Raw genomic sequence first — 18,127 nt, 5'->3', positions numbered from 1 at the left:
AATGTTTGGGCACCCCTGGTCAAAATTACTGTTATTGTGAACAGTTAAGCAAGTTGAAGAGTAAATGAGCTCTAAAAGGCCTAAAGTTAAAGATGACACATCTCCTTTCCATTTTAGGCAAAACATATACATATAGTGCTCCAAAAAATAAAGGGAACACTTAAACAACAGAATATAACTCCCAAGTAAATCAAACTTCTGTGAAATCAAACTGTCCACTTAGGAAGCAACACTGTTTGACAATGAATTTCACATGCTGTTGTGCAAATGGAATAGACAACAGATGGAAATTATTGGCAATTATCAAGACACACTCAATAAAGGAGTGGTTCTGCAAGTGGGGACCACAGACTACATCTCAGTACCAATGCTTTCTGGCTGATGTTTTGGTCACTTTTGAATGTTGGTTGTGCTTTCACACTCGTGGTAGCATGAGATGGACTCTACAACCCACACAAGTGGCTCAGGTAGTGCAGCTCATCCAGGATGGCACATCAATGCGAGCTGTGGCAAGGTTTGCTGTGTCTGTCAGCGTAGTGTCCAGAGGCTGGAGGTGCTACCAGGAGACAGGCCAGTACACCAGGAGACGTGGAGGGGGCCGTAGTAGGGCAACAACCCAGCAGCAGGACCGCTACCTCAGCCTTTGTGCAAGGAGGAACAGGAGGAGCACTGCCAGAGCCCTGCAAAATGACCTCCAGCAGGCCACAAATGTGCATGTCTGCACAAATGGTTAGAAACGGACTCCATGCGGATGGTCTGAGTGCCCGACATCCACACATGGGGGTTGTGCTCACAGCCCAACACCATGCAAGACGCTTGGCATTTGCCACAGAACACCAGGATTGGCAACTTCACCACTGGTGCCCTGTGCTCTTCACAGATGAAAGCAGATTCACACTGATCACGTGACAGAGTCTGGAGATGCTGTGGAAAGCGATCTGCCTGCAACATCCTTCAGCATGGCCGGTTTGGCAGTGGGTCAGTAATGGTGTGGGGTGGCATTTCTTTGGAGGGCCACACAGCCCTGCATGTGCTCACCAGAGGTAGCCTGACTGCCATTAGGTACCGAGATGAGATCCCCAGACCCATTTTGAGACCATATGCTGGTGCGGTTGGCCCTGGGTTCCTCCTAATGCAAGACGATGCCAGACCTCATGTGGCTGGAGTGTCAGCAGTTCCTGCAAGATGAAGGCATTGAAGCTATGGACTGGCCCACCCGTTCCCCAGACCTGAATCCGATTGAACACATCTGGGACATCATGTTTCACACCATCCACCAATGTTACGTTGCATCACATACTGTCCAAGAGTTGGCGGATGCTTTAGTCCGGGTCTGGTAGGAGATCCCTCAGGAGACCATCCGACGTCTCATCAGGAGCAAGCCCAGGCGTTGTAGGGAGATCATACAGGCACATGGAGGCCACACACACTACTGAGCATTAGTGATGAGTGAATATACTCGTGTGGTCTCCAAGTATTTGTTAGTGTTCGGAGATTTAGTTTTCCTTGCTGCAGCTGGATAATTTACAGTTGCTAGACAGCTTGATTACATGTGGGGATTCCCTAGCAACCCCCACATGTACTTAGGCTGGCTAGTAGCTGTAAATCAAGCAGCTGAATAAACAAAAACAAAATCTCCGAACACTAACAAATACTCGGAGATCACCCGAGCAACGAGTATATTCGCTCATCACTACTGAGCATCATTTCCTTGTCTTGAGGCATTTCCACTGAAGTTGGATCAGCCTGTAACTTGATTTTTGAGTATAAAATCCAGACCTCCATGGGTTATTCATTTTGATGTACATTGATAATTATGTTTTATTGTTCTGAACACACTCCACTATGCAATGAATAAAAATTTGCAACTGGAATATTTAATTCAGAGATATCTAGGATGTGGAATTTTAGTGTTCCCTTTATTTTTTTGAGCAGTGTATATCAGGGTGTCAAACTGCATTCCTCAAGGGCTGCAAACAGGTCATGTTTTCAGGATTTCCTTGTACTGCACAGGTGATAATTTAATCACCTACACGCATAATGATTACAGCACCTTGTGCAAAGCTAAGGAAATCTTGAAAACACGCATGGTTTGCGGCCCTTGAGGAATGCAGTTTGACACCCCTGGTGTATATGATAAGGGGTTAGTTTTCTCCTTGTGGAGAGGGACATGCCAGGTCACTAGGTAGTACTAGAGTGCAAAGTTTCCTCTAGCAGTAGGGTAGAGGGGAAACTTACTGACCACTGGGACTCCAAGCGTTCCTGAGAATGAGGTCCTTGATCAGTTTAACTGGGCTTTGCAGTTCCCCATCTTGAATAGTAGGAAGCTGCACATGCCTGATCGCCATTTATTCATTGGTTATGGGACTGATGAAGAAAGCTAAGACAATGAATAGAATGGAGGTCAACCATCACCGATGATATTAGTAACTGCTATAGGCTCCGCCCATGTCCTCCACCAGGTTTCACTGTTCTGCAGGATCTTCAGGGGCACTGGGATACTAGCCACGCCCCCTAGTTACAGGTTTAACAGCATCATCATGCAGGGTCAGGCGCATTGTGAAGACACTCCATGGTAGCCAATCCGCTCCTGATCTGTCTCAGTAGCTCCGGTCATGTGATCAAGGTTGTGGTACTGGAGGTTGTATCTACTTTCCTGCACAATGAGGCAGAGCTGTATCTTAGTATCGGTCATGTGATCGGAGGTCTCCAGAATCAGGCTAGGCTGTGTCCGGCTGTCTTTGCAGCTGATCTTGCTTACTACTGGTCACTAGGGTTGAGCGACCTTGACTTTTTTAGGGTCGAGTCGGGTTTCGCGAAACCCGACTATCTCAAAAGTTGAGTCGAGTGAAATTGGCCGATTATGGCGAAAAGTCGAGGATCGACCGAAACACGAAACCCAATGCAAAGTCAATAGGAATATTATTTTTTTTTTCTCTCTCCTCCGTCCGTCCCTGAACTGAAAAGCTGGTGTTACACATTGCAAATCGCTACAGCGCACAAGTGACAACATGGCGATAGGCGTCCACGCCCCTAAGACCTATGTCATCACTCTGCCCACGCTCCTTCATTAGCTGAAAAAAATGCGCCAAGCGCATCATACGAAACGCGACTTTGGTGCGAAAGTCGCGTACCGCATGGCCGACCCCACACAGGGATCGGGTCGGGTTTCATGAAACCCGACTTTGCCAAAAGTCGGCGACTTTTGAAAATGAACGATCCGTTTCGCTCAACCCTACTGGTCACATCCTCAGAGCTGTGCACAGTCCACCTCGCTACAACTGTCTGTCCATACGGTGTACCCTAGTAACAACAGACTCTGTAGCTACACTGCTGAACGTGTGATCAGAGATCTGTCATCAGTTAGGCTGCATCTATCTGCAACTGCATCCAAACTTCATGTATTGGTGAAATCACAGATTATTCATGTAGTTTTCCATTTGCTACTTCCCATAGGGAAGCTGTGGCAGTTACGACCGTTCTCCACGTGGGACTCGTTCCTTTTTGACACTTAATAAAAATATTTTTCTAAAATTGTAAAAGTAATTGAGATTAACCCTGTAATGACCATCGACACGTCTATTTTACAGTAGTCATTAATCAGCCTTTATTTCTACACTGATTTTTTTATTGCGCCAAGGATTAAATGAATAGCGCTTCCTGGTGACAGTACGGCAGGCTGTCAGCTGTGTGTGACTGCCGACATCCTGCTGTAGCGGCATAGGCTGGCTTAGCACCAATTCTAACAACTTAACCCTGTAGTTGCTGCAATGCATTGCGACAGCAGCATTTGGAAACTTAACAGAGGGAGAGGACTCTCTTTAACCCTACAATCACAATTGTCGGTCCTGATAGTTGTCATGGCAATCCAAGTTATTGCCACAGTGGCCAATTAGCCCCTGCCATAAGCAGGCTGAATATGTGTGTGAATCTGACGGGTCACATGCAGTACAGAAGTATAAAACCAGCGATCAGACAGAAAAATATTACAGTCCTGTGGTGGGACGATGTACAAAATGTGAAAAAAAGTTCAATAAAATTTTGAAAAAAATATTTAGTTTCACCACTAAAAATGCAGCTTATATGTAACAACAAAACAAATTGCAACCGCCGCGTCTGGAACAAAATATAACACAGAGATAACCACACAAGGACCCTGCAGTGCTGCAGTCAAAGGAACCATGGAGAATAATGGGGAAAATCCAGCGTAAAAAAAAAAAAAAGTATTGAAAATAGTTCATAAAAGTCGCACCAAGGGCAAGACAAAAAAAAATATGCCAATGCGTTTCAGAAGTCGATTCCTATTCATTGCATACAAGTTAAAACAATGACTAGCTATATACCGTATATACTCAAGTATAAGCCGACCCCCCTAATTGTGCCACAAAAAACTGGGAAAACTTAATGGCTCGAGTATAAGCCTTGGGTGGAAAATGCAGCAGCTACCGGTAAATTTCAAAAGTAAAAAAAGGATACCAATAAAAGTAAAATTAATTGAGACATCAGTAGGTTAAGCCCATACTGAATCAGAAGCCCCATATAATGCTCCATAAAGTTTATGATGGCCCCATAAGATGCTCCATATTAAAATATGCCCCATATAATCCTGCATAAAGGTTAATAATGGCCCCATAAGACGCTCCATAGACACATTTGCCCAATATAATGCTGCACAAATGTTGATTATGGCCCCATAAGATGCTCCATAAAGATATTTGCCCCATATAATGCTGCACAAACCTTGATTATGGCCCCATAAGATGCCCCATACAGACACTTGCCCCATACAATGCTGCACAAACGTTGATTATGGCTCCATACAGACACTTGCCCCATTATAGTGCTACACAAACGTTATTGCCCCATAAGATGCTCCATACAGACACTTGCCTCATATAATGCAGCACAAACGTTATGGCCCCATACAGACACTTGCCCCATTATAGTGCTACACAAACGTTATTGCCCCATAAGATGCTCCATACAGACACTTGCCTCATATAATGCAGCACAAACGTTATGGCCCCATACAGACACTTGCCCCATATAGTGCTGCACAAACGTTATGGCCCCATAAGATGCCCCATACAGACATTTGCCCCATATAGTGCTGCACAAACGTTATGGCCCCATTTGCTGTTGCTGCGATAAAAAGAAAAAAAAAAAAAAAAAAAAAAAAAAAAATCGCATGCTCACCTCTCTGTCGCTCAGGCCCCCGGCACTTTCAATATTCACCTGCCTTCGTTCCGGCGCTGCTCAATCTTCAGCGTCTTCTGCACTGACGTTCAGGCAGAGGGCGCGCACTAACCACGTCATCGCGCCCTCTCACCTGAGCGTCACTGCAGAAGACGCTGAAGACGGAGCGGCAGCGGAACGAGGAGCAGGTGAATATCGCACAGCGCTCCCCTCCCTGTATACTCACCTGGTCCTGGCGCTGCGTCCCTGCTTCCCCGGCGCTGCAGCTTCTCCCTGTACTGAGCGGTCACTGTTACCGCTCATTACAGTAATGAATATGCAGCTCCACCCCTATGGGAGGTGGAGCCGCATGTTCATTACTATAATGAGCAGTACCATGTGACCGCTCAGTACAGGAAGAAGCTGGGGCGCCGGGCAGCCAGGGACCTGCAGGGAACGTGCCAGGAGCAGGTGAGCATAATTAGACAGCCTCCGCTCCCCCTCCCCTGCCGACCCCTGGGTAGGACTCGAGTATAAGCCGAGAGGGGGACTTTCAGCCCCCAAAAATGGGCTGAAAATCTCAGCTTATACTCGAGTATATACGGTATGTCAAATCCTGTTTGTCATGTGATAGAAATCCTCCAATCACAAACATACAAATTCGTAATTAGGAAAAACATACACAGTACAGACCAAAAGTTTGGGCACACCTCAATTAAAGATTTTTCTGAATTTTAAATGACTATGAAAATTATACATTCACACTGAAGGCATCAAAACTATGAATTAACACATGTGGAATTATATACCGTACTTAACAAAAAAGAGTGAAACACCTGAAATTATGTCTTATATTCCAGGTTCTTCAAAGTAGCCACCTTGTGCTTTGATGACTGCTTTGCACACTCTTGGCATTCTCTTGATGGGCTTTAAGAGGTAGTCACCGGGAATGGTTTTCACTTCACAGGTGTGCCCTGTCAGGTTTAATAAGTGGGATTTCTTGCCTTATAAATGGTGTTGGGACCATCAGTTGTGTTGTGCAGGAGTCTGGTGGATACACAGCTGATAGTCCTACTGAATAGACTGTCAGGGTAAGTGTCCACGTTCAGGATGGCCGGCGGTTTGGACAGAGCAGCAAAATCGCTCCGCCCAAAGCTCCGCCCCCTTCTAAGGATGCAATGATGCCGGATGTGTTCATTGCACAAATCCGGTATCATCGCACCCTACATATAGGGCCCGGTGTTTACCTTGGGGCGATGCTGCGCCACTGCAAGGTATAACGGACATGCTGAGATCTAAAAAGACGCGCCGCATGTCCGGAATCGCAGGGCCGCCGGATGCGTGTTACCACACATAGTGGAGACGGGATTTCATTAAATCCCCTCCACTATGCTGTAACATCTGGACGCTGCGTGTTTGACGCTGCGTGTCTATGCAGCGTCAAACACGTAGCATTTCCTGAACGTGGAAACATACCCTTAGAATTTGTATTATGGCAAGAAAAAAGCAGCTAAGTAAAGAAAAACGAGTGGCCATCATTACTTTGAGAAATGAAGGTCAGTCAGTCCGAAAAATTGGGAAAACTTTTTTTGTTTGTTGTCCCCAAGTGCTTCTTAGGATAAGTTTATCCGAGTCACCAGCCTCAGAAATCGCAGGTTAACAGCAGCTCAGATTAGAGACCAGGTCAATGCCACACAGAGTTCTAGCAGCAGTCACATCTCTACAACAACTGTTAAGAGGAGACTTTGTGCAGCAGGCCTTCATGGTAAAATAGCTGCTAGGAAACCACTGCTAAGGACAGGCAACAAGCAGAGGAGACTTGTTTGGGCTAAAGAACACAAGGAATGGACATTAGACCAGTGGAAATCTGTGCTTTGGTCTGATGAGTCCAAATTTGAGATCTTTGGTTCCAACCAACATGTCTTTTTGAAAAGAAAAGGTGAACGGATGGACTCTACATGCCTGGTTCCCACCATGAAGCATGGAGGAGGAGGTGTGATGGTGCTTTGCTGGTGACACTGTTGGGGATTTGTTCAAAATTGAAGGCATACTGAACCAGCATGGCTACAACAGCATCTTGCAGCGGCATGCTATTCCATCCGGTTTGCGTTTAGTTGGACCATCATTTATTTTTCAACACGACAATGACCCCAAACACACTTCCAGGCTGTGTAAGAGCTATTTGACCAAGAAGGAGAGTGATGGGGTGCTACGCCAGATGACCTGGCCTCCACAGTCACCAAACATGAACCCAATCGAGATGGTTTGGGGTGAGCTGGACCGCAGAGTGAAGGCAAAAGGGCCAACAAGTGCTAAGCATCTCTGGGAACTCCTTCAAGATTGTTGGAAGACCATTCCCAGTGACTACCTCTTGAAGTTCATCAAGAGAATGCCAAGAGTATGCAAAGCAGTTATCAAAGCAAAAGGTGGCTACATTGAAGAACCTAGAATATAAGACATAATTTCAGTTGTTTCACACTTAATATAATTCCACATGTGTTAATTCATAGTTTTGATGCCTTCAGTGTGAATGTACAATTTTCATAGTCATGAAAATAAGAGAAAAATCTTTAAATGAGGTGTGTCCAAACTTTTGGTCTGTACTGTACATATGTGTACCACTTACTAGATAACATTTACATTTATAGTTGAATTATGCAATAATATAAAATCCAACAATATACGTAATGTCACATAGAATATATGGGTGTTCATCAAATTAGCAGTCCATGATTTTGTCCACGTAAATGCTCTTCTTATCCAGCGGGAGTTGAAAGGAGTCTCTGATGTTGTAAGGAGGTGGCAGAGACCGTCAGTTGCCTCAGCTCTCCTATATGCTGGGCATGTGTGCCCCATGCGGTGCCCTGACGGTTTGGCTATTAGTCAATATGTAAACATTGTGTATTGATGTTTTATTAATGTGTCTGAGATGGTACTACTGTTTACTGTATTGTACAACATGTATGTAATTAGTTCAGGGTTAGAACAGGTTAACAAAAGGGGGTTGGCCCAGCAGGATGCAAAAAGCAGCAATTTCCTGCTCCTGGAGCAGAGTCCGGACAGGCTTGCCCATGGCAGGACATGCTCCACTGACTGGAGTAGGATATACCCCTTGAGGAGGATAAGCCACTGCCGAAGACTGCCGGGCAGTTTAAACAGGGACTGTGGAAGTGCCCACCGAAGGACTGTCAGTTCCCAGGAATCGGATGGGAGCTAATCTTGTAACAGAGCTTCATAGGGAAAGAACATGAAGTTTTACCTCATTTACCCCACCCCTATTAAAAAGTTTGTTAATGTTGGAACTGAAGCGTGGTGTGTGGTGTATCCGGAGGACGCCATTCCAGTGTTGGGAGCAACCATATGCTAGATGACTGTGCTGCAGAACAGGGACTTTGTCTGTCTTTTTATGTACAAGGGGCCTGGATGCTTCCTAACTGTGCCTTGGTGGACTCACCCACGACTACCACCCCGTGCCACCTTGTTACCAACTATATCAGAATATAAAATTCAGAGTTAATGAGGAAGATATAATGCCTGAAAAATATACAGGAAGTATATCTTGGAAGTACATGTTATGGTAAATTAAATTGTGTTTGATATTAAGCGCTTGCGGTATTCTAGTTCCCAATGCGAATATCTCCAGGCTTCACGATTTAAAAGAATCTTATGCATATCTCCTCCTCTTGCGGGTTTTTAAATTTTCTCTATGCCTGTAAAGGCATGCAGTAACATCACCATTATGTTTAAGGCTAAAATGTCTAGATGCAGCTGAACTTTTTTTAGTTAGTTTTCTAACCGCATCTGATAAAGGTCTTCCAATATGAGTTTTTAAAGTATTTGTAGTGCAACCTACAATTTGCAATTGATAGATATTAAATTGCTATAATAAGCACAATGTTGATTATTTTTTTATTTTTATTAAAAAAAATTTGTGTGTAAATAATGGTGATCTACGTATTGTCATAGACTGCCAGCCAATATCAATTAACAAAAAATAAATGATTTGAAGTTTGCCGTGTGGGGTTATATTATGTTGTGGATACATATACTCACACCCGGATTTACCTTTATGGACACATTGGTTGAGCCTTGGGTGCCTGAGAGGGCTACATGACTCCCATTAGTGCCTTTGGCTTCTGAAAGTACCTCCTGACAAGGGACTGTTTGGATTGCTAGGGTAAGGGTTAATGCCGATATTCTGCTTCTTCACTTTACCCAGTTTAGAATAAATATAATTAACCTGTATGGCCATCCTGTTTGTATAAGACTGAACATATGATTAGATGTCTACCATAGCTTTAATGTTATATGTCATAAGAAAATAATAAGCAAACATAATGAGAATTGAAACGCTGGTGGATTATAAACTAATTATGAATATACCGGTAACAGTGGTGGCGCCAGAGTTAATTGATGTACTCTGACAGCGGAGTATGGGTGCATTGAAGCAGCTTGCAATTACAAACATAATGTAATGAAACTTGGACTCAACTTAATGTTCAATAGAAAGATTTAATGCGGTCCAGGGATAGTACATCAATTTCAAACGTTTCGGTCATATGACGACGTTCTTCAGAGTACTAAACATATAAGTAAATACAGGGTATCAATCAGGTATTACTGTAACATCAACATCATGTGTGCAGCAAAAGCAAAAAAAAAAAACAAAGATTTCCCATCTGGAGATGGGTAATATCAGAGGATCACAATACATTTGTGCTCAAAAGTTTACATACCCCAGCAGAATATTTGCTTTCTCGGCCTTTTTTCAGAGAATATGAAAGAAAACACCAAAACTTTTTCTCCACTCATGGTTAGTGGTTGGGTGAAGCCATTTATTGTCAAACTACTGCGTTTTCTCTTTTTTAAATCATAATGACAACCCAAAACATCCATATGACCCTGATCAAAAGTTCGCATACCCCATTTCTTAACCCTGCTGTTCTGTTGGTCAAAAATGACCGACTTTGAACTTCAATATTCTTTAAAATATTCAAGATGCGGCTCTGAAACCCGTGGCCGACCGACCCATCCTCATTTAAGTCAATCAACCACAAGTTTCAGAACCGCATCTTGAACACCCCAAAAAATACCAAAGTTCAAAATAGGTCTCCCCAGACCGAACAGAACAGCAGGGTTAATACCGTGTATTGCCCCCTCTAACATCAATGACAACTTGAAGTCTTTTGTGGTAGTTGTGGATGAGGTCCTTTATTTTCTCAGATGCTAAAGCTGCCCACTTTTCTTGGCAAAAAGCCTCCAGTTCCTGTAAATTCCTGGGCTGTCTACCATGAACTGCACGCTTGAGATCTCCCCAGAGTGGCTCAATGATACTGAGGTCAGGAGACTGGGATGGCCACTCCAGAACCTTCACTTTGTTCTGCTGTAGCTAATGACAGGTTGACTTGGCCTTGTGTTTTGAATCACTGTCATGTTGGAACGTCAAAATACGTCCCATGTGTAGCTTCCAGGCTGATGAGTGCAAATTTGCCTCCATTATTTGCGGATAACGTGCTGCATTCATCTTTCCTTCAACTTTGACCAAGTTTCCTGTGCCTTTAAGGCAGCTCACACATTCGCAAAACAGCGATCCCACCTCCATCAATCCAGAAACGTCAGTGGCTGGATGAGAGATGCAAGAGTGTCTGGATCCCAGAAACTCTCAGCTTTTATGCACTCACCCTGATTACAAGCAAACAGGTCACAGATGAGGATGTTGCCTTTAGTAGCCGTTCAAACCCATTTGTGTCAATTTCCGTGCATATTATCAGGCCAAAATCACCAGGGTATGTGAACTTTTGATCAGGGTAATTTGGATGTTTTGGGTTGTCAAAAACAACTGAGAAAAAACAGTAGTTTAATAATAAATGGGCTTCACCCAACCACTAACCATGAGTGGAGAAAAGGTTTGGTATTAACATTCATATTCTCTGAAAAAAGGCCAAGAAATCGAAAAATTCTGCCAAGATATGTAAACTTTTGAGCACAACTGAATATAATGTAGAATTCAACTATCATATGCAAATCCCCCTATCCTGGGGTATAAAATCAAACAATCAAAAGAACAAGATAATAGATGAACGTAAAGAGGAAAGGGACCTATCTGACTGCTTGTAAGAAAGAAATACCGCAAGGGAAACATTTACTGATATGTAGGACCTGTGTGGGAGATATACATCATGTGAGGTATATAAATAGATGTAACTATTAGTCAAAATTGTGACCCACCTATTGCCACGTTATAGTGAGGACACGGTCTGTAAAACCTGTGTCCTGAGATTTCATCTCCCGAGAGCTTGGTGCCGAGATCTCCATCTGTGCATGCGCCGCCCCAGCAGCCATTTTCCCGGAGTCCACCCCACAGTAAACCATGTAAGTGCAGGGCCTCTGGGCTTTCACAAAATGTCGGCAGAGCCCCCACAGCACTGAACACTCGAAGCAGCGCGCCGCAAATCCAAACACCCCTTCATCCCAGCATGCGGCCTACAGCAACACTCCACTCTTGCCTCCTCCAGCAGCGACCCTGGGGCCCCGCTTCACCGCAGCCACCACCCCCCGGTGAGGCCTCTTTCACACTTCAGTCTTTTGGCGTCAGTCTGAAACCGCCATTTTCCTCAAATAGCGGATCCGCCATTTTTTTTGGGCGGATCCGCTATTTTCCCATAGACATACATTAGCGACGGATTGTGGCGGATGGTCGTCCGTTCCATCCGCCATGTGACGGATCCGTTGAGATTTGGCGGACGTCATCTAGACATTGACGGACATTATAACGTTTTTTATCTACGCCGAAATGGCGGTTCGCGACGGATCCGTCACGTCCGCCATTCTATAGAATGGCCGCCTATGGGCGACGGATCCGTCGCGACCGTCATTTCGGCGGATCCATCGCCCCAATCCGCTGTTCCAATTGCGCATGCTCCAAAAAGTAGATAATTTTCCCTGACAACCCCCAAGTAACGGATCCCTCAAAAAAACGGATCCGTTAGAACAGTTTTCTCAACAATTGTGACGGATTCGTCGATCTGTCACTATGTCGGAGCAGACTGACGCCAAACAACTGAAGTGTGAAAGAAGCCTAAGCAATAAGACGCATGGATTATAAGAAGCACCTTCATTTTATTTTATTTTTGAAGTTTTTTTTTTTCCCCATTTTTCTCCTCAAAATTTGGAGTGTGTCTTATAATCCGCAAAATATGGTATTCGCCCTGCAACAGCTGAAAGGAGAAGTGGCATTACATGGTGGCCATTCATTGATGGGTTGGGTCTGCGGCTGTGAAAGAGACTGATACTCTAGTTTTACCCAATAGGAGAGCATATGGCCATCATTAAGAGCAGGGGTCTTCTGACAGGTCATACAGACAGGGCTGTCCTGATAAGATAATTGAATAAAAAAGTGGACACCAAAAGTAGTTTGCCAACCCAGCACTAGTACATTGTAGCCAAAAAAGGAGACTTCAATACATATATACGGTATATTTTTTTCTCCAATGTAACACATGGAAAATAAAAGCAAGGTAAGATACAGGATGGTAAGAAGTACATTTACAGCACCATTTTGATGCAAATCCAGTGCAATAGACTTAAAATGATATTTCCATTTTGGGCATTTATGGAAGAGCCACAGAACATGCCCTAAATAGCAGATAGGTGATGGTATCAGAGCTGGGGAGAGAACAGGAGTCCAGTGACAGACGTTCACCAATTCCCTGCGGCACTCTACATATATTTCAAGTATACAAAGAATAGCGGAACGAATATGGAATTGACATTCTCTTAGCTCAGGCTTAAGGTGGGACCCGCATCTATCCGGCGTATTCACATTTGTCATACATGCTAAAAACGCAAAATTTATTTTTTTATTATTATTATTTTATTTATTTATTTATTTTTTTTTTTTTTTTTTTTTTAAGTTGAGTAATCAAAGCAGACCTGTGATCAAATTTCACAATACAACCTGCATACGATATTATACAGTTGTGACCAAAAGTATTGACACCCCTGCAATTCTGTCAGATAATACTCAGTTTCTTCCTGAAAATGATTGCAAACACAAATTCTTTGTTATTACTATCTTCATTTAATTTGTCTTAAATGAAAAAACACAAAAAGAATTGTCCTAAAGCCAAATTGGATATAATTCCACACCAAACATAAAAAGGGGGTGGACAAAAGTATTGGCACTGTTCGAAAAATCATGTGATGCTTCTCTAATTTGTGTAATTTACAGCACCTGTAACTTACCTGTGGCACCTAACAGGTGTTGGCAATAACTAAATCACACTTGCAGCCAGTTGACATGGATTAAAGTTGACTCAACCTCTGTCCTGTGTCCTTGTGTGTACACATTGAGCATGGAGAAAAGAAAGAAGACCAAAGAACTGTCTGAGGAGTTGAGAAACCAAATTGTGAGGAAGCATGAGCAATCTCAAGGCTACAAGTCCATCTCCAAAGACCTGAATGTTCCTGTGTCTACCGTGCGCAGTGTCATCAAGAAGTGTAAAGCCCATGGCACTGTGGCTAACCTCCCTAGATGTGTACGGAAAAAAAAATTGACAAGAGATTTCAACGCAAGATTGTGCGGATGTTGGATAAAGAACCTAGACTAACATCTAAACAGGTTCAAGCTGCCCTGCAGTCTGAGGGTACAACAGTGTCAACCCATACTATCCGTCGGCGTCTGAATGAAAAGGGACTGTATGGTAGGAGACCCAGGAAGACCCCACTTCTTACCCCGAGACATAAAAAAGCCAGGCTGGAGTTTGCCAAAACTTACCTGAAAAAGCCTAAAACGTTTTGGAAGAATGTTCTCTGGTCAGATGAGACAAAAGTAGAGCTTTTTGTGCAAAGGCATCAACATAGAGTTTACAGGAGAAAAAAAGAGGCATTAAAGAAAAGAACACGGTCCCTACAGTCAAACATGGCGTAGGTTCCCTGATGTTTTAGGGTTGCTTTGCTGCCTCTGGCACTGGACTGCTTGACCGTGTGTATGGCGTTACGAAGTCTGAAGACTACCAACAAATTTTGCAGCATAATGTAGGGCCCAGTGTGAGAAAGCTGGGTCTCCCTCAGAGGTCATGGGTCTTCCAGCAGGACAATGACCCAAAACACACTTCAAAAAGCACTAGAAAATGGTTTGAGAGAAAGCACTGGAGACTTCTAAGGTGGCCAGCAATGAGTCCAGACCTGAATCCCATAGAAACCTGCGGAGAGATCCAAAAATGGCAGTTTGGAGAAGGCACCCTTCAAATATCAGGGACCTGGAGCAGTTTGCCAAAGAAGAATGGTCTAAAATTCCAGCAGAGCATTGTAAGAAACTCATTGATGGTTACCGGAAGCGGTTGGTCGCAGTTATTTTGGCTAAAGGTTGTGCAACCAAGTATTAGGCTGAGGGTGCCAATACTTTTGTTTGGACCATTTTTGGAGTTTTGTGTGAAATGATCAATGTTTTGCTTTTTGCTTCAATCTCTACTGTGTTTTTTCATTGAAGACAAATTAAATGAAGATAATAATACCAAAGAATTTGATTGCAATCATTTTCAGGAAGAAACCTGTCAATACTTTTGGCCACAACTGTAATAGACCCTTAAGACCTGATGAAGATGAGCTGGTGTATTTTGTTTGAAAATGTAAATCAGAATGACTGTGTAGAACTCTTTGAAAAAAAGTCTAACCTTTATCTCCAAATCGGCCTGAATGACAGCTCCTCAGTGTCTCTCCTCCCTGCTGAAATCTCTCAATGCTCAGTATGCAAGATAGTACAACCATTCTGATGTGGATTTTCAAAGTAAATACATCAGCCTGATCAGGTCTAAGATCTATTTAACAATATAGGCAGTTTTGTAATGGTAAAATATGGTGACAGGTCCCCTTTACATTCTAGTATTATTTCTATAGCACTATTTTATTCTTCCACCAAATCAATTTCAAAATAATAGTTTTTGAACTGTGAAAATCTCAATTTGAACCTTCAAAGCAAAGACTTTCCGGAAGTCCTATGTAACATTAAAGAATGCAAATCAATATCTTGAAAGATAAAAACACATCAAATATTACAGTTTCTGGACTTTGAAGACTTCACTTTTTCGGAGTTTGAGCAGCAGCATCAAGACCATGTAATTGCAAACTGAGATCCTATTTGTAGATTGAGCTTTGATATGGTCAAAACCTGTGAAATATAAATGATTATTAGTACTTTAAATCCAAGAGTAATTAAAGGGAACCGGTCAACTAACAATATGCCATTTAGCTGCAGATAAAGGGGTAATGTGTACACTAATCATAGTTGGTGGTGTAATGGAACAGGAGCTACAGGGAGAACATGGAGTTATGTTCTCCCTGCAGCTGCTCGCTACCAGTCATCGGGGCGGTGCAGGGGTGTAACAGTAACCACTCACTGCATGCTGTAATCACCCCCTGTACCTCGTGTAACAGCCCATCAGCCATAGGAGGGTTTACAGATTGTAGCCAGCGATGACAGTCACAGCCCCCTGCACCGCCCCGATGACCAAGTGAGCAGCCGCATGAAAGGTAGTTGGTTTGAACAGTCATTCTGTGCTCACAAAGTACAGGCGCTTCCCACCACCCCCTTGGTGCAGCCAAACATTTAAGGGCACCTTCCCACCTACTAGATATCCATCCATTTCTGTCCTTCTCAAGCTCAATAAAGACAGAGCTGTGAAAGAGGAGGAGGGTGGTGGAGATAGCGGGAAAAAAAGCAGGTGGCTAGGTGCCCTCAAATGTTTGACTTCACCAATGGTGCGCCGAGCGCCTGTATGCGGTTTTACCAGTCTTTCTGTGCCGACAGAGTCGCTATAAAAATATAAATGCATCTTCTCCCTGTAGACGCTGTTCCAGCTACACAGCATGATTAAAATGCTACTCACCTGTAGGTCATACAGAAACTCTGGAGGTTCCCATTTACAGACACTATCCATACCTATTACCTTCATGAATAGATCGCATTACAGAATACCAACAAAACACGGAATTGCTTTAAAACTAACAGTTAATCAAATTCAAGAAAAGAAAAAAAACATTACAAAAAAAAAAAATCAAAACACATGAAAGTTCACATAAAATAAAAGAATATACTTATCACAGTGGATAGCACTGTAGCCTTTTAGCCCTTTTATCCCACCAAGGATGTATGTGCTTGTATGAGTTTCTTTTACTCTGGTTTCCTCCCAAACTTCAAATACATATTGAATTTAGATCATCATCACTGTCCCCATCGGGGCTCATAATGTCTGTAACGTGCAGTGGAAATTAATATCAATAAGGCCACAAGAGGTGTGTTTATGCCCTCTTGTGGCCATCACTGGTATAGATTTTGGAATTCCAGACTTATACTGTGATTCCTGCAACTGTTTGGTCATATCTTTTGTTTGGCCAGTTTCATGGGATTGATTTTTTTTTTTTTTTGCATTGGCTCGAATAATTGTGGTTTTATTTTTTCCTAACCATGTCCTACATAACTATTTTGTTTTTCTTAAAGTGGTAGTCTGGGACTTTATATTTATGGCCTATCCTTCAGATAGGTCATCATTATCAGATCGATGGGGGTGCGACACCCACACCCCGCCGATCTGCTGTTCTTTGTGCCAGCGAGAACTGGATGTGCCCAGTTGTGGAGGGTAACTGCAGGTCTACACCTATTGATTTTGTACGGATCTGCAGTACCCTGCTGCGGCCACTACAGTTTATGTAGCTGTGTAGTCCCACTCCACAACTAATCACTTCCAGCCGCCGGTGGCAGCAGGTGTCGTACCCACACCGATAGCATACGGATGACCTATTCTAAGGATATGCTATTAATATAAGTTAGCGGATAACCCCTTGGATTTACTTTTATTTGTACAAAAGGTGCAGGAAGAAATACTTAAATTCTTCTATAGGGAGATATCTCTGTCAAATCTACCTGGGTCAGTCCGATACAAGAACAATATGAGCAAAGACATTATTCTATTCTAAAATCACTGAATATTATGTAAAAAACTGTAGCGTTCAATACCTTGGTATCTGATCTGAATGCAAACTCTTTGGTGGGCACCTGGTTAACCAGCACCTTCTTGGGTGGGTCTGGAATGCCAAATACTTGCACCGATGCCAGTTTGAGGCCGTCTGCTTCACTGTTCAAGTGCATCACTTCACTCACTAGTGCATTCTGCGACAAAGAGCCAGAATTCGCTTATAGTATCATCACATCCTAAAAGGTAATATAACCTTTAGGAACATTGGCCGACACATTACATACATTTGTAGCAATAAACAAGACTTGAGTGTAATCCATCCTTTCAAAAGTTCCTAAACTGTCTCCATCATCCCAGAAGAGATCTCCTCGGGCAAATCCCTCTGGTGTAAGGGCCACCACCAGAGTCAGACAGTTCTTGCGGGTCTCCTCTGTAGTCAGGCCCGGTACCTGCATAGAGAGAACAGAGGTGAAGCCGAGTTCCCACGAATACAATGAGATTTATGAACTCTGTCCCTTGATAAATGGGGATGTGTCCAGTTACCCTTGATTGGACATTGTGAGGGTATACAGTGACCTTCAGGGGGGACATCCAGCTGCCAATCCATTCATACATGTCTATAGGAATAGCGGAGCAGCATGACATTATTATACGAAAAGATGCTCCGGCATTGTTAGATTATGGGAATACTCATACTGATGCCCCCGACTGTCAAGGATTTCTGGTCTGTTTTAGTAAGAATTTGGGGGGCAGGAGTCGCAGTCACTCCAGGAACCTGGAGTAAAGGGGTAAAAAAAAAGGGTCACTTTAACCAATATGAAAACCAATTAAAATGTCTCGTGATAGCTGGGGGTCCTATTGAAGATTTTGCATTGCGGCCCATGATATTCAAGTTACGCCACTGATGAGGTTTTTCTTTTTTTAAAGTTAATCTTTCAGCAGGATTCCATCCCCCCAAACTATATGCACATGTATCTCTT

General features: G+C 43.3%; 1 protein-coding gene across 1 annotated transcript in view; it reads right to left on the bottom strand.

Annotated features, from left to right (window-relative positions):
* Positions 1-9,667: 9,667 nt before the first annotated feature.
* The window catches only part of LOC138665169 (lysosomal alpha-glucosidase-like), an 83,026-nt gene continuing 74,566 nt past the window's right edge, over positions 9,668-18,127 (bottom strand). The window contains exons 18-20 of the mRNA XM_069752429.1: positions 17,432-17,596; positions 17,189-17,341; positions 9,668-15,343 (exon numbers count right to left, since the gene is read on the bottom strand). Of these exons, the coding sequence (XP_069608530.1) occupies positions 15,281-15,343; positions 17,189-17,341; positions 17,432-17,596 (381 nt within the window). The 3' untranslated portion in view covers positions 9,668-15,280. The remainder of the gene's footprint in view (positions 15,344-17,188; positions 17,342-17,431; positions 17,597-18,127) is intronic.

The sequence above is a fragment of the Ranitomeya imitator genome, chromosome 2 (genome assembly GCF_032444005.1).
Source record: "Ranitomeya imitator isolate aRanImi1 chromosome 2, aRanImi1.pri, whole genome shotgun sequence".
Lineage (NCBI taxonomy): Eukaryota > Metazoa > Chordata > Amphibia > Anura > Dendrobatidae > Ranitomeya > Ranitomeya imitator.
The sequence above is the reverse complement of the archived record's forward strand: the minus strand, read 5'-3'. Positions and strand labels throughout refer to the sequence as shown.